The sequence below is a fragment of the Pagrus pagrus genome, assembly GCF_965226575.1.
Source record: "Pagrus pagrus genome assembly, chromosome: 4".
NCBI lineage: Eukaryota > Metazoa > Chordata > Actinopteri > Spariformes > Sparidae > Pagrus > Pagrus pagrus.
Window position 1 is genome coordinate 24,307,814 of NC_140188.1, and position 25,423 is coordinate 24,333,236.

Sequence of the window (25,423 nt, forward strand, 5' to 3'; positions counted from 1 at the left end):
CCGTGAATAAAAATCCTAGGTCTGTAACAATTTGTCAGACTTAATGTAGCAAAACTCATCACGTCATAACAATGTAACATGTTAAAGACTTGTATGTTGAAGTAAACATGTATGTAGAGAGACAGAGACAACATTCACCTTTCTACAAGTCACTGTACCATCAACATGATTTTTGAAGCTTTTATTTTAAGGTGAAAAAGTTACATAATGTGGCTTTTTAAAGGGGGTTATTGCTGCTACAACAGAGACGAGTGCTCAAAAGTTTGGAGTCTCGTGCCACAACAGATTGGAAAGAGAGAATATCAGCTGAACATATATCTGCCAGTGTTGTACTTAAGTACTATTTTGAGGTACCTGTACTTTACTTAGGTATTTCCTTTTTCTGCTATACTTTATACTTCCACTCCACAACACTTTGGAGGCAAATATTGTACTTTTTACTCATGTCATGTATTTAATAACTTTAGTTTCTAGTTACTTTGCAGGTTGCATGCTGCACCTGAGTCAAAGCAGTGCATGCTCTAAACCAATTTATCATCAATCCGATTAAAAATAATGTATTATTTACTTTTATTTGTACTTTTGGTACTTAAGTACATTTATTGCCAGAAAACTACTTCTGATACTTAAGTACATTTAATACAAAATACTTTACTAAATACTTTCATTATTGATGGACAGAAGAAAAACATGTGACTCCAAACTTTTGTACCATAGTGTGGGTAAAAGTTGTGACTTTGTACACCCTGTACTTTCCCAGCCCCACAGCCTACAGCAAACTGGTTTTCAGCAGAAAGTAAACCTTCAAATTAAAAGCTGTGTGAAGACGAAAACAGACAGGATGGATTCACAGGCTGTTATCACTGTATTCATACTGGTTATTAAGAGTGCACATCCTCATGTGCTTCGGATGCAGGCTAAGCAGCTGGAAGTTTTAATTAGGCTAACTACACATATTTGAAAGGCGTGATTTTATTTTGTAAGCAGTAACCGGACGTTTCAGACGCAACTATTCTGTCAGGTTTGACTTTAGGTGCGCTCGTTTAACGTTGCTCCTTGCCCTCCCTCTCACATGAACACAGGAAGTCTAGCCTTAGTGGCCTCCTCTGGATAACAGTGTGAAACATAGCCTAACAGCTGGAGGCGTAATAAACCTTTTTTTATGTTAGACATGATTAATAGTATGTCAGTAGTTTAACAATGGTGACTGTCACAGCAGGGGGGTAATATTCAAAGTGACCTTTGGTGAGGGACGGGCTGTTGGGAGTGGCAACCAAAGGAGAGTTGTTCAGTATGTATTTAGGATGATTGTTTGCCATTTGTTTAAACAATGTTGACTCCACATGGACCACAACACAAAAAGTTACCCAACACGGTGCCCAATCAATGTGGGTTATTGGTTCATTTTACACTGGATGGCAAAAATATGTCGAGCTCTCTGAGGTAAAACAATAAAAAAGTTTATTCCCATAAACATGTTTGAATTAATTAATAAAGACAGAAAAGCTTCACCTGTGCTGGACCTCAGTTGACGGGTTAACTAACTCAAAGTATCTGTGTGCTCTTTCTGACCATCTGTAGAGCCAGAGTGACACATCTGCAACACTTCAGCCACATTATAATGAAATAGGCTATTGTTGTGGTGCAGCTCCTTGTACATAGTCTCTCAGGGGTCACATCACCTGCTGGGGTAGGTTTGGCTGAGAGGGTAGGAAGTCTGAATGTACTTAGGTCGCTAACTCCGCCCAGTCGCCACGCTAAAGACCTACGGCGAGATCACAAACGAGCGCACCCTGAGATCACACTGGCTGACTGTCGGTGAATGAGATAAACAAAGAGCCGGTGACTTTTCAGGAAAACAGACAACGCTCCTCAAGCTCCACGGGAACATGGAAACTGGTAGGTCGAGTGCCACTTTCTCCTGTTTTCGGCCGCGGTGGTTCGTGTCGCCGGCCGCCTGAGCGGAGCTCGTATTTGACAGAGTGATGATGACAGCTGAGGGAGCTAACGGGAGCTAAAGTTAGCATTCACTGCGTTAGCACGCCAGGCAGCTAGCATGACTTTGCCGTCGTTTCCTCAGCGAGGTTGACAGTTCACGCCGACGGTCAGTAAGGTACAGAAAACCCGAACTGTACACACAGTCAGCTAATACACCTCAACTCGCTGGTTGAAAGCTGGTGTCCGCTTCAGGAGCCCGGACGTGTTAGCTTGTGCAGCTAGCTTGGTGAAGAATGGAGTTGGAGATGCGAGAAGCTGTCAAACTCTGTAAAGTGGTCGCTGTTCATTTAAATGGGCTTTTCTTTAGGAAGCACCGGTCTGACCCGAAATGAAAACAGGCTCACCCATGTTTCAACCCTCTTTTAACAACGATAAAACACGTGTAAATTAACCTTCTGCCACTCAACACAGTTGAGTAAGTTGGGATTGTTTCGATTTCACTCAGGTTTCATAACACTTTTTTTTTTGGTAGGCAGATGTTTTGGCGGTTAGATGGTTACTCCCCACTAATCGTTCTCTGCTGTAGAGCAAATGTGTCTCCTATATTTCTATAGTATTAACTAAAATAAGGACCTTCATAGATTCATAATATTTGGACCTTTGGTGTGTGTTTTCGGTCGGCTCCAGTGGATTTCCACTGGTAGGCTTCATGCCAGATGAAGTTCAGCCCTCTGCACATGGAGCAGTAATGGGCACAGTAAAGTGCTTAGCTCATATAAAGCCTGTTGTATAACCTCTGATGTATAAATTTGCAAGTCACCCTGGTTGCCTGTGTTTGGCCCCTGTCTATAGAAAATCACTGTGATGTCTGTCCTCACAATTCACGCCACCAATTGGTGAATACCTGTCTGATCCACTTACTATAGCTGACCCTTTCGTCAGGCTCATCCTTTTCCAATATCTGTTTCTTCAGCACACACCCTTCTAATGTTGTGTTTCAGTATACTGATACTCTGGCACGGATTGAAGACCCATTTCCCCCTCATTATCTACCCATCTGTACTCATCAGTGTCAAAAAACTCAACAGTCGCGCAACAAGCAGAACTGTGTTTTGTTAACACCATGCAGGCCTGCTCTTGAAATATTTGCTGCCTTAGGCCTGGTTCTGCTTTTTTTCCCTGATAATATGGGCACGACAGTTAACGAAGTTTGACACTGTCCTAATCTGTGGCGGTCAGTGCATCTCAGCTTTGTCTGACCGATGGAAAATAACAGAATGCAGCTGAGAGAGAGGGGTCGAACTCCAGGCCGCATGCATGACTAGGCAATGTCCCTCTCAATGTTTAATTGCTCTGCACCGTTATTTGACGGAATTACAAACAACACATGAGTGCCAGTTTGAGTCTGTCAAAGTGTGTGTGCGCCCCTCCTTCCACTGTCCAGCGGGAATAGACAAGCTTTCCAGTGTGTTCATTCATTCTTCATGTTTTATCAGAGCTGGAGTAATTATTGTACTCTATATCCTTAATGTATGAACTGTTCTCCATTATAATCTCTGTATGGATGTGGATACATCACACAGTTGTAATGTTCAATAGGATGTGCTGTTAGTTTATGACTATTGATCTAGTGTATTCCAGGCATTATTGTGACATCTAAGTATGTGAGAGTGCTCATGAATCAGATCTTAAAAGGGAAGTGTGTATGTCTAAAGTGCACAGATGAGTCATGGGTAATTGGGACATTAGGAAATTCCTCCTCGTATTTGTAGTCAGCTCTCTGAATGTCGAGCTGTGAAAGCCTTCGTCTTACAAGTTAACTTTATTTAGTGCTCGTCTTCCCACCTTAATTCCGTCTCTGTCTTTTATTCTTCCCTTCATCCCGTCTTCTCTACTCCCCCTTCTTGCTCCTCCAGGTCTGAGTCAGGAGAAGGTAGCCACCTTCCTTAAGCGGCTGCGGGGCGAGCCACGCTACCTGTTGGCCCAGAATGTGTCGACCTGCATTGACCCGTTGGAGGTTTGTCTGCACCGGCAGACTGTCCAGGATACTGTGCACATCTTCCAGCATTCTATCCCCACAGAGGGCAAGCCCATCACCAACCAGAAAAACTCAGGTAGGACATAACACATGGAGGAATGTCTCCACCCTTGGGCCAACATATATACTGTAGATGCCTGAGATGTTGCAGTTTGTGAATTTACATATTAGTCCTCAGAGCAACATTACAGAGAACAAATAAATGTTATGAAGCACACACTGGGGAGTCAAAGTCAGAGTGATTAACTCAGAATTGACATTTAGACATTTTCACACACCTGTGTCCCAGCAAGTCTTTATTTTAATGAATGAAACAAGTTGCAAAACCTTCCTGAAATTGTTTTGTCGTTTTGTCGCAAAAATGATTTCCAGATAGATAAATAGGTTGTGACTGTGTGGACGTCCACATAAGCAGATATTATATCATATGTCTGCAACCTCTGTTTTACTGTAGTCCTTTAAATGTTGAAGGACTGTAATGTACTCTATCTATACTGTGTGTAAAGTCAGGTCACTTTCAGACACTTCTGGTCTCGCATTCAACATTATTTGGTTGCTGCAACTTCTGTAAGCATACTTTACCAACTACAACTAATTCTCTGTTGGCACATCTTTGTCTTCATCTATGATTTTTGTCTGACAGTTGAAACGTTCACTCTGTATTTGCATGAAGTCAGTAAATTGTATGATTCAAATCATTTGCTAGAAGGAAGATTATTTATTTCTCACCAAAATCCCCATCGGGCCATTTTTTAATTCCCTCTACATTGACGTCTGTAGCTCACACTGAATTGTGGCACAGACAACACGATGCATTACATGTTTTAAGTCTGCACTTCTCTGGCTGAAATCTTGTTTTTCTACGTGGACTCCAGAGCCTCACAACCACGACGAGTGGTGCAACTGGAACCAGTCATTATGTGTTGGTGTATATAGTGTAGGCTACAAAAGTTAGTTTGTCTTTAAAAATAGACTAAATGTCTCAAAAAAAAAGTCCAGAGATGGATGCACTGTGAGCATCCTGAAGACAGCCTAATGCTGACCATGTTCCACAGCAGAGCAGAAGTGTTGTTACTAATAAATGCATTTATCCACCCTCCCAACTCCAACATCAGCCTAACCTGCGGCAAGCTTTGGAAGAAGTTTGTCGAGCACAAACGGCACTGCTGTTGCCTGTATAAACACGTTAAGTCCTTACTTACCTGCATGCTTCTCAAAATCTTTCTTCTTTTTATCATCAGGGAGATGTTGGATCTTCTCGTGCCTCAACGTCATGCGACTTCCCTTCATGAAGAAGTTTAACATAGAGGAGTTTGAGTTTAGTCAGTCCTATCTCTTTTTCTGGGACAAGGTAAGACATAGCACCACATATCGGTTCTCTGGTTCTCAATATGATGTTTCCCTCTTTATAAGCTGAGAGATGTACTGTGTATTGGGGAAGACGTTATTGGTTTTTAATTCTCTATTTAAGTGTTAAGTCATTGGTGTTGCAACATTGTGGTAAATGGATGTTATTTTGCAGTCAGAACACCATTTGAGTGAGTGTCATTATGCAGCACACTACTACTATACAGTCATTGTTCACCTAAAACCCTCTTTTGTGTGTTTTGGTCAGTGGTCTTCCAGGGCTGACGTCACAGTGATGCCCCACTGAATGTTTTTTATCTTTCTCTGTCACTCTCTCTCTCTCTGGCCTCGTGTCTTTTTCTCCCACGTTTAGACAGTTGGTTGTTTCACCACAAATACACCTTTCTTTGTAACAAGTGGCAGCTGTAGAGGCTCATGCTGATTACAATATTGGTTCTGAAGAAAGACATAGCATGTGTCGAGCTCTACGACTATCGGACAGTAACTTATCACATTACACCAGACTTGTGGTCTCTAGTCTTTAGTCTGTGAAAGCAAGTCTGTCTTCATGTGGCAATTGCAGGTAATTCAGGCCTCTGAGTACTGACTAGGTACGTGTTCTCTATTGAAAGATTACGTCTCGATGCAGAGAAGTCAATTCTTCAATACCTGTACGATTCTTAGGCCGAACCAGTTGGATGGTGGAACTTAAAGGATAAGTACCGTTTTTTACAACCTGGACCTTATTTCTGGCAAAACATATGGTCATTTACTCACCCAGATAACTTTGGTGTCATTCGGCGTCGTTCGGACGAAATTAGATCCAGTGTAGCGGCGATATATCCATATAATGGGAGAGACGGGGCAGCGACACACAGCCTCTATATAACGCATTATCTGCCACGAAACTAGTTAATTTCATCAATATTTTGTTACGATATGCTAGCGCTATTCCCCTCTGAGTCCGGGCTCGTCCGTTATCAACATCCGGGGTCAAACTAGCAGTAGCAGCTACAGGTAAACAAGCCGGGCTGTCGCGGGTGCGCGCGCAGCTCAGAGACGACATCTTCCAGGTCAGAGGTAGTAGATCAGCCTACAGACCCCGGATGTTGACAATAGACGAGCCCGGACTCAGAGGCTAATAGCGCTAGCATTTCATAACAAAATATTGATGAAATGAACTAGTTTCGTGGTAGATAATGCGTTATATAGAGGCTGTGTGTCGCTGCCCCGTCTCTCCCATTATATGGATATATCGCCGCTACACTGGATCTAATTTCGTCCGAACGACGCCGAATGACACCAAAGTTATCTGGGTGAGTAAATGACCATATGTTTTGCCAGAAATAAGGTCCAGGTTGTAAAAAACGGTACTTATCCTTTAACGGATATAAACATGTGCGTCGTGTTCAGGGTCCACTTATTGTAAACAACTTTGAACTTTTTTTTCTGTAAAGTTGCTTACAAATATCGGTAGTCGCAGTTTGCATTTTTTTGGGGGGGCTCTCAAGTGTCGTCGCGTCAGATATTTCAAAAGCTCTCTGTAGATACTGTAAGGGTGAAATCTGTGCACATCATGCAGATCATCTTCAAAATGCCAGTTCGCAGGAGTAATCATGCATTACATGATATAGTAAGTGTGGTGATATCACTATTATTAGGTTATATTACTTTGTTACTGTTAAAACTGTTAATATTACTGTTACACCCAACAATGTTCACTAATAGAGAGCACTGATAATGGTAATAAATTCAGCTGTTTATTTCATTCATGGATCATAACAAATAGTCACGCAGTGAGGAAAAATAAACTGAGTATAGAAATCAAGACAAGTAGTATAATAATTGCATCACATCCCTCTTAACTGGAATCCAATCAAACTGAATTGTGAGGTGAAGGTTCCCGACCCTAATTCTTACCTGTGTTAGTAACGCTGTTCTTTCACATGGCTGCAAATCCAGTCTAGGCAGTGGTCTAATAATTAATGACTGTGCGAGTCCTGCCTGACAGTGTGTTATTTAATTTTAGTGTTCTAGGATTTACCACATGAAAATTAGATGCTTAGATGTTTTTGGTTTTGAGTCTCAAGTCAAGTGAAGTCTTAAGCGGTTGAAGTCTTTCAGTTGTCGAGTATCAAGTCCTAATTTTTTTGACTAAAGTCTTTATTACATACAATAACATTGCATTATTGGATCGTACAGCCCCTCACAGTGTCTCTGTTGACTGACCATGTCTCTCTGTTGTTTGTTCTCTGTTCTACAGGTGGAGCGTTGCTACTACTTCCTGCAGGCCTGTGTGGAGACGGCACAGAGGAAGGAGCCAGTGGACGGACGCCTTGTCCAGTTTCTGCTCTCCAATCCAACCAATGACGGAGGACAGTGGGACATGCTGGTCAACCTCATTGGTTAGTTCTTATCGTGACATAATCACATTGACAAGAAGGTCATGTTGAATAATTGACTTATCCTTGTAATCTGTGCAGTTAATCTACTAACATATGAAAAAACACTGGTGGAACATTTGAGTTATCTGACTGGATTTAGAATTGTTTTTTAATTGTTTTAAACTGTGTTTTATTCTCTCCTGTCGTCAGAAAAGTACGGCGTCATCCCAAAGAAATGCTTTCCAGAGTCACACAGCTCAGAGGCCTCACGCAGAATGAATGACATCCTTAATCATAAGGTGCGTTTGCATATTTCCTTCAGTTCAAACTCATCAAGCACACGCACCAGTGAGTCATGTAATCGTTGAAGCAGTGCTGACAGTTGTTTTTGTTTCACTGTGTGTTACAGCTGAGAGAATACTGCCTAAGACTGAGGAACATGGTGGCCAGTGATGCTACTAAAGATGAGCTGTCTGATGCTGTGGACACCATGATAGAGGAGGTGAGACTGAAAGAGCACATACAGCTGTTTCCTGTCGCATATATTATATAGGGCACACATTTTCCCAGGGGAACTTTTAAGGAACTCAGCATCATAACCTGTGTTTGACTGGACTAGGGACTAAATTTAGTTCCTCTATTTCCAGTCGCCAAAAAACATCCCTTGTCTGGGGGTAGTACTTTCCAAACTGTCAGAGCTCAAACCGATCAAACAGGTCCTGAGGCTGCTAGACCTGACTCATCTCATGGTAAAGCAGAAATGAATAGTGATCATCCACTCAGCAGATTGTGTTATGGAGTTTAGAAGACAAATTCAGACATCAGATCACTCCACCATAGTAAATACAAAGAACAACAGGATTACTCGGTGTTGTTTTCTCGTGTGAAAATTGTGACTCAGTGCTGCCTTCACTTCTGTCATTGGCCTGATTAACTTAATCTTCAAGCTAATCAGGCCAATGACTAGCTTGAGGCAGTGGAAATGCAAACAGGAGAGTGCAAATAAGACTTTCAAATTTCTTGTTCAGAGTTTTGCTGCTTTGGTTCCATTGTTTGATGGAACTAATTGGTGGAAAAGGGCTAAGAGATACAGAGACTCACTGTTCACTGTGTGTTGCATTTAAAGAATGGTCTTCTTAGATAGTTAGATCGTTAGAGATATGATAATGTAGGATACACACACTGCACATGCACAGAGTAGTCTCATTCCCGACAAATATTCTGCCATAATCTCTACACTCTCAAGTTTTGGTGACACTGTCATAGAAGTGTTATTGTTTTAGCATTGAGATCATAGTTATTAGTGTTCTTGTACAAGATTATTTACAGAGGTGTTTATTACAGTCTACCCAACTCATTTATGTAAATTGGGAAGGAAGAACGTGAGAAAAGCACAACAAAGAAAAGTATAACATCACCTTTAACTCTAACATCCGTAATGAAGATTGATTTGAAATTATCAACAATGTCAATAAAAATATAACTTTATAAACTTCCTAGAGGTAGAATGTATGGCATAACCATTGTTATGAGAGCAATGGATTGCCACTGGTTGTATATTGAATAATGGCAGAAATCGTATTGAAGCTTACACCTGATTTAACTTTTTAGCACTGTTCCATTTTTTACCAGAAGAGGGAGCTGTCTTATAATATTTGAGTCAGAGTAGCAACGTCCTGCCTGTTTTTGAAGTGATGCCTAAAAGCAGTCTGCGTGTAATTGGTGTTTGGGGTAGAGTAAATCATGGGATAAGGTCAGGGTGATCTGATGAATGTCAAAATTACACCATCTGAGTAGGAGGGGTACATTTTAAGCTGTTTTCTTTCACATTAAGAAGATTTAAAATCACTCTATTTAAAAAATCATTTTTCATCAGAATTACTTAAATCACTAGTGTCAACGACTCTTATTTGCACTGATGTGTGCAGTTAAAGTGGAAATTAATCTTGTATTTATCTTCCACGCACTGATTGGCTTCCAAGACCTAAAACTAAAAAAGGTTTTCCTGTAACAAACTTGCGAAATACCTGCCTTAATGCCTTTTAGAGCTTGGTATTTAGCAGTTAGCAGAACACACTGCTGACATTGTGATTGGCTTAAATTTACGTATTTATACTGTATGAGTACTGTACAGAGCATACACATGTAAATTTGCATGTGTGATGTGCACACTTAATTTCCTCACCTGCTCGCTGCCATAGATGTCACAAAGTAAAAGATCGTTATCTTGTTTATGGAACAGTCCATTACGAAGCATCTGACGCAAGACCGTGTCCACCAATTCACCTCCAAAAATAAAATAAAAGGTGGACGTGTCCATGTAAACAACGTAACAAACTTAACATGTCATTATGTGCATATACGTGAGCAGTACAATACAGTCATGAGCCTACAATGTGTTGCTTTTGTGGCTTGGACAGGTTACACTGCGTAGGTGTGTATTCATACGAGTTTTTTTTTTTAACGCTTCCTGTCTGTGTGAATGTACGAGGGGCCAGTCAATCAATCAGCCTCCCATTGAGACGACTGCACACAGAACACGGCTCTGGTTAAGCAGCCTTTGTTGTCAGCTGTTTAGTTGCTTTGTGCTGCTGGCTGGTTGCTTGTTTAAACAGTCGACTGTATCTCACAGCGTCTACGTGGATGCCCAGCCATCACCACACACACACACACACACACACACACGAACATACAGTATGCTGTGCAACAGTAACGACTGCTCCCCTGCACTGCACATCAGGATAGAGGGGCGGAGGGTTGTCACTGTTTGTTTGTCCACCTGGTAGTAGTTTGTTTTGTGAAATACCACTCTGTCATGACTAGTGCTGATGGAGGATCGCTCATGTCAAAAGAACGACAGGGCGTTAAGAGAGCCAACAAGTTTCAAGGATATTGTCACATAACTACATTTGAACAGCATCACACTAGATACCGTATTTTTTTCTGTTATGATCCTCTGATAGTAAAATAAATTTTTTTTTGTCATTATCTGCCATAATGACAACAGTAATGATATTGTTTTTTGATATCTGTAAAAACCATTGTGTTTAAATGATTAGCCTTTCAATTAATCCGCAGCAATTTAATGTAAATTGAATATCTTTTTGTATATTATTTTGTCAGACAAGTAAGCCATTTGTAGACTTGATTGTAGTTTGTTGATTGAGCAAATAATCAATATAGATTGTTCATAAGAAAATATTTCCAAAGACGCGTTCCATCACACAATTCACTGAGTAAACTGTGTGATGAAACACGTCTTTGGAAATATTTTCTTGGATGAATAAGTCTGCTCTATTGTGTCATACTTTTTAGATAATACCCAAGTACAGTACTCGTGTATACTGAATATTAACATAGAAATTTGATATTATTACTGCTCCATCAGAAATTCAAAATCATGGCCTCAAATCAGTATAACTTGCAAACAGGAATACTTGTGAAAACAAATGAATGCCAGATTTACAGTAGTGTGAACATGTCATGCCATGACAAGTTTGGTTTTCCTCCAGCTCCATCAGCACTGTTGATGAACAGGTAATATGTTAGCTCTGTAATTGAGGCAGGATGTGATAAACTTGAGATGACTGGCATCTCATTAGTCTCAGCAGACAGTTAACAATGGTGTTAGGTGTTGCATTTGCAGGTTTTTTAGTATGTGTGAATATTGTGGCATTGCAAAACTTTTTTAGCAGAGCATGTTTAGTAGCTGTTGATGTATGTCAGGTTTACAAACTAACTAGCCGTGGTAATTTCACAGGTATGCCAATGGCACACATGTCTTGTGCACGCTTGCGTAGCTGTGGTTTTCTTGGACTCTTACAAGTGGGAAACTGGTGTTTCCTCACGTGCGTTTGCATCTATGCGTGCACATGTGTTTCTCAGGATCAAAGTGCCGTGTCAGTCCTACTTTAGTGTGTGTGGAGGTGATGCTGTCCACCCTCCCTACGTGGCGACTGTGATTGTACCCTGGTCTTCATCACGCCAGCCCACAAACACTCCCATGACAGGCAACCGGGGTCAAAATCTCTGCTTCCACTTACTGTACCCGAGGTGCACTTGATTTGAATCAATCCCTTTGCGTGTCAAGAACCTATTCTTTTTGTTAACACTGGTCAGGCACATCATGTAAGACCAAACATGTCACATTTATCTATAAAACTCTGCAAGAGCAGCGTAGCCATTTTTAACCTGCACCTGCACTGTTCTTGTGCACCATGAGGTTCTCTATATAGAGGCTCTTAGGATGACAGTGTCCATACGCTGCGTTATTGAGGCAGGATTAGTTTAAGTTTCAAAGCCAGTCTTTCGCTTTTATGCTGTATCTGGTGTGTGTCCTTGCTCCTCTACTCTCACTTACATAGACAAGTAGGCAGCACACGCACACAAATTAAGGGACATTCACTGGAAACTGTACATGCACGTACAGTTCTTAACACACAGATGGTATCCCTCACACCACAACTATAGTCTTTCCATGCTCCATTGCGTCATGGAATCAGAAACACCATGTGCGGCTCTGGTCTTGGCTCTGAATGCACGGAGAGTGATTCCTAAGACAAGACCAATTTATGAGACTGCCGTCAAATCACAGAGAAACTTCCCTCGCTGCAGCTCAGAGGCTCAGTGCTGCTGGCTGTTGGCTCCGTTGATTTGTTGTTCGATGTGGGTGGCTTCCTGTGTCATTGTAGTTTTGCCAGTTCAGGGATGTCCACTCACATTTCCTGAATTTCTTTGCACCATTGTTAGAATTTAACAATGACCACATGTGTTGCATGTTTACAAAACATGGAAGGTTAATCAAAACCTCACTCATTTTTATCCAAATTGTTTGCATGGTGTCATTTGCTTACACTCACAAGAGACAATAGTTATAAATTAACCTCAGAGTAGCAATAAGGCGCATGGTTTGCCTCAATTTGGCATTAACTGGTTGAGAGCCAGCTTCAGCCCCCAGTTATGTTCTTGGTCCACAATATTTATTTGAACATTGCCTTGGTATAGACGTGTTTAAAAAATGGTCTACCAAAAAATCATCCTGAGTCATGTAAGATAGACTTTCATCGACAGAGTAGTGGATGTTTAACAATGAAGACGGCAACTTCTGAAGTTAACTATGAAGTTAAAATCACTTTATTTAGGCTTTACCTAAAGTTGGAAGTTGGTCTATATTTATAGTGACTTTTTTCTCACAAGCTTCCCGTAGCAGCTTCACATGGTTTTTGCAGTGTGGCTAAAACATTCTGCATACAATAAAAATACAGTAAGCACTGTTTTGTTCTGTCAGTGCTGTCTGTGGACCACACAGACAGTCCAGGAAAGGTGGGAGGCTGCACTCGGGCTGCCCATCACCACCATAATCTTGAAACCTGGAGTGCCTTGCTCAAGGTCATTGGCTCAGCCTGCGTACTCCTAACTCCAGGTGATTTGTTTGTTTGGGTTGCGTAAAACAAATATACATGCAGAGGGACGCCAGCTGGTCAACACTGGAGCACAGATGCTATGAAAAATTAGCTGTGGTTAGCCCCAATAGCGTGCAGTCAGTCAGCTTATTGTTTATAGCAAGACACGCAAACTCGCTATGTTACAGAATCGAGTCGTCTGACCTGAGCTGGACCTTCTGCTGGAGACTGATTAGTTGAAGAGAGAGCTGCCTGTTAACAAACTCCATCAGAATAACTTCCTGATACTGTTAACAGTTCAGATGTTTGGAATATTAAGATATAAATGAGATGGCCTTTGAAGTTATGTGTCAAGTCCTCTAGAGTTTGAGTAACGCTGGTCAGCCTCCCCTTTCCCACCACCGCTCTGTATCCCTCTCACCTTTTCCTCTCCGTCTCTGCCACTAATGTACAGTATATCTGTCATTGAGGCGGCAGGTGTTTCAATATTGATCCTGCTCTGATGTCACTGTGGCTGTTTACACTCTAACTGAGGTCTCTGTCAGCTCAGCGTTTCCCCTCACACCTACTTTATTTGCCTTGCCAGGGGAGGATGAGTGGGCGCGGGGCTGAGCTGGCATTAAAGGAGATGCTTACAGTGTGTTGCAGGACATCTGAGAGAAGAATTGTATAGTGAGTGGAAAGGTTTAAAGTTAACAGGGAGAACGGAGTTATTCTCGGAAGAGAAAGAGACAAAAAGAAGGAATGAAGAGAAAAGGGCAGGGGGCAAAAGGGGTTTCAGAGATGTCTAGTCAAGGTGCTGAGGGCATCTGGGCAAACAGACCAGACAAGGGGACGGACATCTTGGCATGTCATCCTGCCCGCAGAGCAGTCTAAACAAAGGAGTGGAATTAAGAAGAAGATGGTGCAGGGAGGATGAGGGTTTGAACAGATGCCTTTGTTGACTCTACGGATGTGTATATTTTTGTCTGTACTTTTGTGACCCTATGCATTTCTGCAAAGAAGAAGATTGTTTGCATAAGCTGAGCCAGAATTTAAGCATTTTTGTATGTTTGTTCGAGCATGTTTGGGGTGAGAACAGTGGGCTCAGTGGGCCCAGTGTCTACTTACCAGAGAACAAGAATGTCATCTTTATGTAGGGGCATTTAATATGTGTTGACTAAGCACAGAGAAACTGCTGCCATGGCTGCTATATTTCTCCAGGCCGAGCCAAAAATAATCCCCCCATCAGCTCAGTATTCAGCTAGACAGAAGTTTAATTTGTCTGTATAAGTGAATGCTCAGCTCAATAAAAACCAGTGTGTTAAAGTCTATTGGAAATGTGTCCTTTGTGACATAGTTGAAGAAATGAGCGTGATGTATCACCATTCATCCACACAATCAGAACGATTCATACTTACTGTAGCACACACTGTGCTGTAGACCAACTGTACGTGTGCAATGTCAAGTCGTACTTCTTTTATCTACCACCAACAATAGACTGCGCTGCATCTTAATTTCTCAGTCACTTTTTAATCGTAATTGATAGGAAAAGCATCTACCGGGTCGTGTGAGAGGCGAGCAGAGGTCGGGAGAGGTGAAAAGCAAAAAGGGAAAATTCCTGAGATAACTATATCAGAGGTTAGAAGGGCCGGATTGACAGACTGCTAGTCCAAACAAGCCGATTTCGCCCACAGGAACTCAGTCTGAACTTCCAGCACCGCAGGAAGACACATGGAGGGAGGGGGAAAGAGGGTGGGGTACAAAAGGGGAAATGGTGGGATATGAAAAAGATGGAGGGGAATGAAGTCCTGCAGAAGTGAAAATATAGGGAAAGTTGAGAGGCCCAGGCACTGATGGATGAGGCTGTGCAAGGGCAGACATGGGGTTGGAGGGGTTACATTAAGCATATGAATGGGAAATTGGATTTACAAACTTCCTCGACAAAGACCTTGCCCTTGTCCTCCCTAAAGGCAAGGAAGTGGTCTGTTTTCATTAGGTGTATGCAGTAAAGCCCCAGTCTGTCTTAATAGTATGCTGTCCATTTACACATGCAATTAGGTCACTTCTGGCTTTGTTCAAATAGAGTTACTGTTTGTTCACTCTGATATTTGTTTTCTGAGCTTTTGATCCAAGGATAGACTTGTCTGTGAATGTTAAATATGAGTTTAACAGATTAGGTTGGCTTCCAAGATAAGGCAGTTTGGTAGACGAAGTTGATGTTCAAACTGTGTTTGCTGTGCAGGTGTTCCGGGTCGCCAGCGTTTGTCTAGGCAGCCCTCCGGAGACCATCTGTTGGGAGTACAGGGACAAGGACAAGAACTTCCATCGCATGGGACCACTCACCCCTCAGGAGTTCTACAGGGAGCACGTCAAACCCCTGTACAACATTCAAGACAAAGTACGTGACCCTTTAAGCACATCACAAAGGCCATGTAACTTGCTGTCATTCACCCCTGTGCGTAGCCTCAGTTTATGACTCCCTGTGGGAATTTGGAGCGTTTGTATGAAAACTCTCTATCCTCAGGTCTGCCTCGTGAACGACCCTCGACCCCAGAACCCTTATGGGAAGCTGTACAGCGTGGAGTTTCTCGGTAACATGGTTGGGGGCCGCAGCACTCTGTACAACAACCAACCCATCCAGCTGCTTAAAAAGGCTGCGGCAGAGTCCATCAAGGACGGGGAGGTAGGAGGGGGCAGACTGAAGACGCAAGTTTCTACATTAATGCATGTCTGTATGTGTGAACTTCATAAATCTCAACATGGCCACTGTTTTTCTCTTAGGCCGTGTGGTTTGGTTGTGATGTCGGAAAACATTTCCACGGCAAGCTGGGCATTAATGACATGAATGTGTGAGTATGATTCAAACACCGTTGAAGTCAAGTGTTTACCATGAGTGAGTGATTTGGCATCCCTGGCATCATATGGATTTTGCAAAATGTATCTAGCTGATTCTCCAAATGGTTGAAATCAAACAAATATTTGCAATGCTGATGAATCGTGTCTGCTGCTCACTTGGTCCAGATATTAGAATCGATGAAGTTAGTGTAACTTACGTGTGTATAGTTTCTCAATTTGTTCAATGTCGGTTCAGGCAAAGCAGTAATCTAGGGCAAGGAACAAGAAATTGGTATCGGAAGCGTTCTGGTTTCTGTTTGTTGTCCGAGTAGTATTTACCAACCACGTTTAAGTGGGCTTTGGTTGCATTGCCAAGAATACAAACTCTGAAACCATTTTTTAATCCTCTGACGAAGCTTTAGCTTTTTGTCAGCAACAAAAGAGGACGTTGGCTTGAATATCTGGTTATCCGGATATTCACTGGCTACACCAGATCCCGCTAAATATTGGCTTTTGACCCCAGAGGGAGATTTCATGTGGTTTGTTGGCAAGTAGTTGTCAGCTTTTTTAAACTTTACTAGGCTATTTCTCACCACTATCACTATACTGAACCTTACACTACTGGAATAGTTTTGCCGCAACTGCAGCTTTCACTTGACAAGAGCCAACCTCATCCGACTTCAGGAGGTGCAGGTCTCTCCACAGGGGAAAGTTTCTTATCTTTGCCCTTAAGGTGCAGCAGCATCTGCGCCTGAGTTGCAGGCGCCAGACTTAAATCTGCCCACTGAATGAAACCAGCGTGGTGCAGAATGTCCTGTACCTTCTCTGTTGAGACTCATCTTACAGACAGATATTTTCTTGTACTGGAAGATTAAAATTGGAATGAGACTGAGGCTGATTTCTACAGTCCTGCTCAAGAAAGTAACGTAAAGGGGAGCTGTCTATTTGCCTATTCTGAATTCCAGAAAATGTTGCTTTTTGCGTTTTAAGATCGACTTGGATTGTTGCCATACGATATGGACACTTTCCTATGAAGTTCTCAAAACGTTTGAACGTTTTGAAACTTTTTCTTGTTTTTTTTTCATCAGAGCAGGTAGTAAAATGTGACTCTTTTGTTTTTGGTGTATGTGTGTGCACGGACAGGTTCAACCATGAGCTTGTCTTTGGAGTTTCGGTGAAGAACCTCTCTAAGGCAGAGCGACTGATATATGGAGACTCTCTCATGACCCACGCTATGATCCTCACTGCTGTCACAGACAAGGTATGCTCACACAAACATGCTGCACAGGTCTGTGGCTGTTCAGTAAACTCATGCAAACATACAGTACGTATACAAGCAGACCGGCAGGAATACACACGTTCAGAGTTTCCCAGGGGTTTATTGCATCAAAGTGTGACTGCGTGTTTACGCTGCTTTAATCGGCTGCAGTTTTTCATAGTGATGTCAATTTCCCCCCTTGTAAGTAACCCCAGCTGTTAGGACACTTTCTTTCCCCCAGTCTCGACTTCTCACCCTTATCTCCCCATCGTTTCTCTCTCTCAGGATGGGAAAGAAGGCTATGAGAAGTGGAGGGTGGAAAACTCCTGGGGCGATGACCGTGGGAACAAAGGTAACACATTATTAAACTATTCCTACTTTCAGTCCTCTCCTTTAGGGTGCTGTTTTTCTCCCTCCAGGGAAATGTATTTTGACCTCAGTGATGCTGAGTCACAGAAAAGTGACTGGCTAAAAACATCTGAAACGGCTGCTTTCACCTCAATCTGGTCCTGAAATCATATAAACATGCTGTCCCACACATTTTTCTCACACCACGGTCTCTCATGATAAGCCATCATCTTCCTGTTTGTGTCTATTGAATTAAGAACAGGATTAAACTAAAATGTTCCCCTGTGTTGCTGCTTTATGAACTTGTAATTGGCTGTGTCCTGTTTCATAAACACTCAAATACAAGCGTAGCTGTTCTTATTATGTTTCTTGAGTTCAGTGCCTCAGTTTCCAGTTGCATAAACATAGTTACAGTATAAGCAAATGCTTGAGGCCAGAAAGTAGCACAGCTACATTCTCCAAATGTATTAGCAAAATATTTGGTGACTACTTGCTTGGCTAGTTGGTGAACAACTGTAGCTGGCATGCTGCCCGCTGACACTCTCATGTGTTTACTTTTCCATGGCATTTTGTTTATTAAATGAAATTATGTACAATCATAATAAAGGGCGAAAAGCTCTCCAAGGAAAAAAGCTTGCTAACTGTCAGAGAGCCAGCACGTTTGCTTGATTACTTGGGACACAGATAGCAAAGTTTAGACATATTTGTATCATCGACCTCTGTTTCATAACTGTCAGCAAACATTTACTGTCATAAACTTAAAACCTAAACTGTATTTATTTATATAGCACCTTTCATACATATAAAATGCAACACAAAGTGCTTTACAAGTTAAAAGACCTGATCACCCCCCCACACACACACGCAAGCAAGCACCTACTCACTCACTTAGGCATGCACACACAGCCGCAAACATACACTCTTATGTAGTGCAGTACTGTATATACTGCACCAGAGGAGGTAAATAAAATGGCTTTTTGGCCCCTTCAGCTCTCTGTTGTCTCAAACATCAGTCTTGTCAAGAGGGCTTGGTGTAAGTAAACGTGTCATAGTTCACTAAATTTGCACTGATTAGCTTTGCCCCTGCGAGCAGATCTATTAATTGGCTCTGTTAGATTTAATTTACTAACGTGAAGCTTCTTTTGTGATGTTTTAAAACCTGGAGATGGTTTCATTTGGTTGGATTTTAGTTCTTAGTCAGTGCTTCTTGTTCAAACTGACTTTATACAAACAAACCAAGAAGAGTAAACTTGATGTCATACAGACTGTCGTCTTGCATCATCAGGACCCACGTGGGGAAATGTGAAACTCCAGTGAAGTTTATGCAGCACTTAAATACTTCTGATGTGAATGTTTATGTTCTTTGGTGTCACAAAGAGCTCACAAAAAAATATCACGTTATAAGAATTATTGATATTGTAAGCAAGTTGAGCGCTTTTTATGAATCATGACTAACAAGTAGACACAAGACAAGACAAAAAGGAGGTGTCCTCTACAGTAATGATTCGGGGCTTACTGTGGGATCACTGTCACATACATTGAATAAACTGACAAAGTATAGAGAAGATACAAGCACAGCAGTTTTAACTGCTTTTGACCTACTAATCAGGGAAAATACCGTGCTGACATGCAGACGTGTTACTATGGTTAACAAATGATTGCATTTGGAAATAGATTTTACAGCTCGATTGTAAGATTTCTTCCTGAACAGTTTACGATCAACAGATGGATTTAACGGTAATCTGAAATCCTGAAAAAAATGATAAAATCACATATCTACTCTCAAAAAATCCTGTGGTTGGTCTGTTTGTTTTCACACCACAAATGAATCACTGAGAAGCGGGCCGAGACCCACCTTTTCAAGCAGTCTCAGTTCAGAGCAGCACCAGGGTTAGATTGGCAGCTTTCATGCCAGCCCAAATTAACTGTACTAACCAGGCAAACAAACCTAAGTAGCTTTAACTAAACAAAACAGTTTAGGTGTGAAAACACCCCCAAATGCTTTTAACTCTACGCTACAACTCTGGTATAAGACTTGTAGTTACAAAAAGTTTTATGTTGCCTGGGAACTTTTGAACCTGTTTTTTTAGTGGTCAGCTCACTGAGTTGTTTGTTTTCCTTTTAAACCACAAAAATCAAGTGAACGTAACATACTAAGTCAGTCTTAGGCTTAGTACCAGAAATTCCCTTTGATGCATCAGGAGAAAATGTTGTCATAAAGTAGGTAAGATCGGTTTGTCCTTAGGCACCTCAACACAGCAGGTACTCCTCGCCAGTGCCCCAGACTTTACTGTCTACTGTTGTTATTCCCTCTATCCTTTCATCTCTGCTTCTCATCTGCTGCTCCTCTTCATCTCTGGGCCCGACATTCCACTGCAAATTATAGGAGAGTATTTCAGGTCAGTCATGCATCGTCTGGCAACACACCACATACAGTACAGCATATACACACAGAGAGACACACACTCACAATATTTGTTTGAACCCACAAACCATAGTGACTGTTGGGAAAACATGTGAAAACCCCTCAGTCAAATCAAATGTATTTCACGCATATCTCATTCCATAAACACCAGCCGATAGGGAAGGCCAGGGCCCCCAGCCCGTCCGCAGCCAAATTGATAAAGTGTTCGAGAACAAAAGTTCGAGAAGTGGAGTTCACTTGGGAATCCAGAGGCTTTGTTTGTTTGACAAAAGCTGAGGGAGGAGAAGGCACAAGCAGAGAAAATGAGAAGAGAGCATGCAGGAGAACGGAGAGAGATTACACAGGAATACAGATGTTATTCACTGAGAATTAGTTGGAAATGAGGAAAAACAAAGGCGAGTAGATGTCAGGATGATTTTGGAAAGTTGACAAAGGAGAAATTGCAAGTAAAGTGGTAATAACCATGGAGCAGATGGAGAGAGTTGAGTGTGTTTATATGGTTTGTAAAGCCTTAACATCTCCCTTCAGGCCTTTAAATATTCCCCCTATCCCTAAAGGAGGACTAACTTTCTGTTTTCTCCATCTTCAAGCCCTCACACCGCCACTGTTATGGCTCTACTCACTTCACAGCTCATACTTTTACACCGTTTCAGACAAATGTTTGGCAACACGCAAGGATTTTTATTTGATAGGACATTGGCGGGAGGTGGACTCCTTAACATTAGTCACGAGTTGTTTCAGACCTAAATGAGTTCGACATGGAGGGAGGGAAGCCGTGATATTTCTACAGACGTGATTCTGTTGTTGAATAAATACAAGAAGATGATGTAAATGTTGATGGAAGGATTTCCTTGGTAGCGGACATAACAGATTCTTCAGTATCTGAATCGGAGGCTTCATTAGTTTTTAAGTATGCCTCTAATCCATTGCCATTCTTCTGCACCCAGACCACAGTTGCATATCTCATCTTTCAACTCATTTCAACTTCCAATTTAATTTCCCATGAAAAGAAAAATGCCCTTTATGTGGTTTCTCTGCAGGCGTGTTGTACCACATTTTCTTTTTTACCAAATAAAAGAAATTAATGCTCTTACACATATGCAATGCTTCTCTCAATGCTGTCAAGTGTCAACAATATTTGACAGATGCATCTGGTATCAAAGACCTCTTTTCAGTCAAGTGTCACACAGTCATCACAATGGGGAGTTCAGCCCAAACTTTCATGTTCTTGTATCAAACTACGTAGGATGACCCCAATCTAAAATCCACTCTTTCTTATTTTGACCTCTAATTGACCTCCTCATTTCTAAGCCAGTCAGCCGGTCAGTAAAGTCCACCACTTTGGTTCTGACTGAAATATCCCAACATCTATTCAATGGGTTTTCGATTTTTTGCACCCATTCATTGTGTCCACACCATATACTGTATCTTAATTTAAGATTCAAGATTAACTTTATTGTCCCACAATGTGGGAAATTTCTTCTGGGCCATTCGCCCATGCTGCAGCCACAAATAACACAGAACATGCAATTACATACAATCACATACAATAGATATGTGACTGAGCCCTTGTCTCTTCTCATAATGTCACCAGCAGTTCAAAGTTTTCATTTATGCTGTGAAGTCTCTCAGCATCTACTGGATGGATTGGCTCAAATGTTTGTATGGACATTCTCACTGATCAAATGATATATCTTAATATCTTTGGTGATCCCCTGACTGTTCTTCTAGCATGAAAATCAGGTCAACATTTAAATGTGTTGAATACTTTTGTTTATGGCCAAATACCAGCAAAACTAGTTACATTCCCATCAGCCTCAGCTGTACCTTGTGTGCATTGCTAATTAGCAAAAGTTAGCATGCTTACATGCGAAACTAAGATGGCAACATGGCAAAAACTTATACCTTTTATTTAAACATAAATATTTGTTTTGTGGTTGTGGTGTATGTTAGCTGTGATAATCCTACGTTGTGGATTGCTGCTTTAGTTGGAAATCAAGATGGCTGCTCCACTCTTCTAGCTTCCAGTACATCCATCTGTTCTGAGACAGGACAGTCAGCCTATCCCTAAAAACAAATAATGACACCCAACATTCACACACACACACACACACACACACTTACGCACATCGCCATGCCACCCAACGCGCAGGTTCCAGGAAGCTCACATCAACACACATACGGATACCACAGTGAGACCCAGGCAATGTGCCATGTAAGATTTGCGTACTTGGAAGAACACACATACACAACAGACACGCCATCCCTGATACATTGTTTTGAACTGTGGCATGTCTTTGCGGTTACCCTGACGTCTTCGATAAGTCAACTCGACAGTAGGAGGGATGCTCTTGTTTGCTCTCAAGACTCTGAACACATGAGGGGAACAGAAGAAATGGAGAGGGAGTGGTGGTCTCGGGGTAAAAGACGAGTAAAATTGCTTTAATTCACTCTAAAATCTATTTGCCAGTTTTGATCCAGCCGCCCATATGTGTCAGTTCAGTACCAGACTTTTAGCTGCTCGGGTTTCACATAACTTTTAGTGTTTGTTATTTACTGTAAGGAAAAAACACACGCTAACATCTTTCATTTTAAATAATCATTTCAGCATGGGGGCTGCATCCTCATCCAAAAAGAGATTAGGTTATCCCAACATGTCAGGTTCAAGGAAAGCTTTCGTAACCACCCCAGATTCGGTCGCGCTGACCTTGTATGAAAACACGAACACACACAAACACACACAGATGGAGGGAGGGAGTGAGGGACAGACATTGTTCGTATTATCAGGGTGGGTGTGCTGCAGTGACAGCAGAAGTGTTGAATGCTACTGCACTGCTAACTGGATATGAACCATTAAGGGGCGGGGCTCCTTCTCTTCTTCCTTCCTGTAGAAACAATAGTTCAGCGATAAAGAGCACTTTAAAGCAATTAAAATGTGCACACATAGACAGTCTGTTTGACCTTCCTGTTGAATTGTTCTTAGCAGCGCTCTCTACTTACCCCTTTAATGAAAGAGGGATAACGATAATCAGTTGAATTAACATTATTTGTTCTTAAATCAAGTATTTCTCTCTGAAAGAATGCATTGTGTCCCTTAAATCCTACTCCTGTACCCACATAAGACATATTTAAAGGCCCGACAACTCTGACTTTTGAGGAAAAACTGGGTCAGAGATGAGTAATATTTCTGCACAGGGCTGTTTAAATTTGTAGGAGCACCACTCTTGTTTGCAGTGATTAAAACGTAACAAAGACATTCATGGTCTTTTTTTAAATTGACGGGTTTAATTATAATATAAACAATGATCTACACACCTCCAAAAAAGTTTAACAGACTTCTTTGTGATATGGTAAAAAACTGGGAGACAGGGGAAGTCTAAGTCCCTATGAATGATTTATTTCAAGTGAACAAACTATATACAAAAGGGTAAATATGGGATGTGAATCAAAGCTGCATCAGTTGTGAAGAAGTGCATGGATGAGGGACAAATGTAGGTATGTGGCTGTGAGTGTCGAAGGCAGCAGAAAATGTCAAACAAATCCAAGCATGGACATCTGGAGCCCAGAAGAGAAAGGGAGAGGCACTGAGAGCCGGCCTGGCCTGTACTATATAACCTTGAAGGCCTAACAGGTGTCACCATAGTGAGCTAATGACCACTAATGTATTAAGAGAGCTACAGTAGATACGATGCTGGTCTTTGTGGTCATTCAGCGTCACATTCACCTACTATTTGCATGTGTTAGTATATAGATTGTAGTGACTATCATTTTGTTGATTCCAGTTTCTGTTTCTGTTATTTGTCATCTAAAATCTGTCCACGGCAATAATTCGAGTGTTGTTGTCTTTATGCCCTCTGAACCAGCGATATCCGTGGCCTGAGACATTATGTTGTCACGTCTTTGAATCTCAGATACGCCTTGAGGGAATTTATTAAAATTTGACGCAGATGTCCACTTGGACTGATTAGAATCTGGCTGTCAGGGGTCAATGTGACCTCACAAAACATATTTTTGGCCATCACTCAAGAATTCATATGATGATTACCATAAAATATTACACAAATGTCTAATAGGATGAAGTGATGACATTTCATATCCCAAAGGTCAACTTCGACATCAAAATATTCTGCAAAAAATGTTTTAGTCATTTTTTTTAACGCCATAGCTCAGGAATAGCACCTTGACTGCTGCCTAGAGGCACACAACCACACAGCAAATCTAGTATTTTTCCTTTTAATCTGAGTGCTTTGTTTGACTGCTGTCACTTCAGGCCCTTAAAATCTATTCAGGCTGTAAAAACTGATTGGTTGTCTTCCCTGTCCCGTCTCTGTAGGTTACCTCATCATGACGGACGATTGGTTCTCCGAGTACGTGTACGAGGTGGTGGTAGACAAGAAGTTCCTCCCCCCTGATGTCCTGGAAGTGATGCAACAGGAGCCCGTTGTACTTCCTGCCTGGGACCCAATGGGAGCCCTGGCATAACTGCAGAAATCCAGGTTTTAGCCCCAACCTCTGGTCTATTTGACTCCGCCCTATTCCTCGGCTGCTTTTACCTCTCCAATACTTCCCCCACATCTCCTTCCAAGACAGCCTGTTCTTCTAGACAAAATAATAAAGATTTTTTTTCTTTTTTACTGGACTACCTGTGTATTTTGTCTGTCTTTATTTCTTCCCAAGAGGAGGTTTGCACTGCCACACCTTTTGTATTATTGCTGGGCTTGAGCATTTAAAAAGTGAAGTGGGTTTATTGCATCATAAATAGACAGAGAATTTATGACTGCAATCTCTACCTGTGGACACACAGTAGGTTGCATACCGACAAATACTGTTAAAGGCAGTGAACACTGGCGTTTTATATTCCTGTGTAGTCTGTTGTTTTTAAAATGTCTGTCTACCCTGCGTCTCTTTCACCAGGCGAACAACATGGTTACGAACAAAACAGCAATGATTTACTGTTCTTAGAATAACACTTGCAGAATTTCCAATTCCAGCAGATAATCTTCCCATAACTTCCTCTTCCTGCAGAAAAGTAGCGTATATGTACATGTGTACGTGCATGCGAATACGTGTTTGTTTTCATATATTCTGCCTCTATCCCCCCTGATTGGGTATCTAGGAATGTTAAAAGCAGGAAAAGGCTCATACTTCAACAATAAGCACTCATTTCTTGACAGAACAGCCACATTGCCGTGCCAGATGAAAATCCAAGCACTTCCTGTACAGACTCGGTAATCATTCCTCAGCAACGTTCCAACTCTTCCTGCTCTAATATACTCCTGTCAAGGTAAGGGCGACCTCTGAACTCCCAGCAGTCGGTCTGTCAGCTGAGTTACTGCCGTTCACTACTGCAGTGTGGTTGTAAAAGGAAGAAGTGTGCGCTCAGCTTATTGTGACAGGAAGGTGCAGTCTGCTCGGTTTAAGTTTAATCTAGAGGTATAACTCTTTGTGATGTAGATATTTTCTGTC

The 25,423-nt window shown here is 41.7% G+C and overlaps 1 protein-coding gene across 1 annotated transcript; it reads left to right on the forward strand.

Annotated features, from left to right (window-relative positions):
• Positions 1–1,758: 1,758 nt before the first annotated feature.
• On the forward strand, positions 1,759–24,596 carry blmh (bleomycin hydrolase). The gene is made up of 12 exons (XM_084350717.1): positions 1,759–1,899; positions 3,855–4,052; positions 5,218–5,327; positions 7,587–7,728; positions 7,918–8,006; positions 8,117–8,209; positions 15,334–15,489; positions 15,616–15,774; positions 15,873–15,940; positions 17,070–17,187; positions 17,470–17,536; positions 24,291–24,596. Exons 1-12 carry the CDS (start codon positions 1,890–1,892, stop codon positions 24,437–24,439), a joined length of 1,359 nt encoding a protein of 452 aa, XP_084206843.1. The 5' UTR covers positions 1,759–1,889; the 3' UTR covers positions 24,440–24,596.
• Positions 24,597–25,423: the final 827 nt, after the last annotated feature.

Bases quoted from the DNA above. Each gene is read 5' to 3' on its own strand.
- blmh (XM_084350717.1), top strand. The intron at 15,490-15,615 runs GTACGTGACCCT...CTCTATCCTCAG, and splicing joins TGTACAACATTCAAGACAAA to GTCTGCCTCGTGAACGACCC. The intron at 17,188-17,469 runs GTATGCTCACAC...TCTCTCTCTCAG, and splicing joins TCACTGCTGTCACAGACAAG to GATGGGAAAGAAGGCTATGA.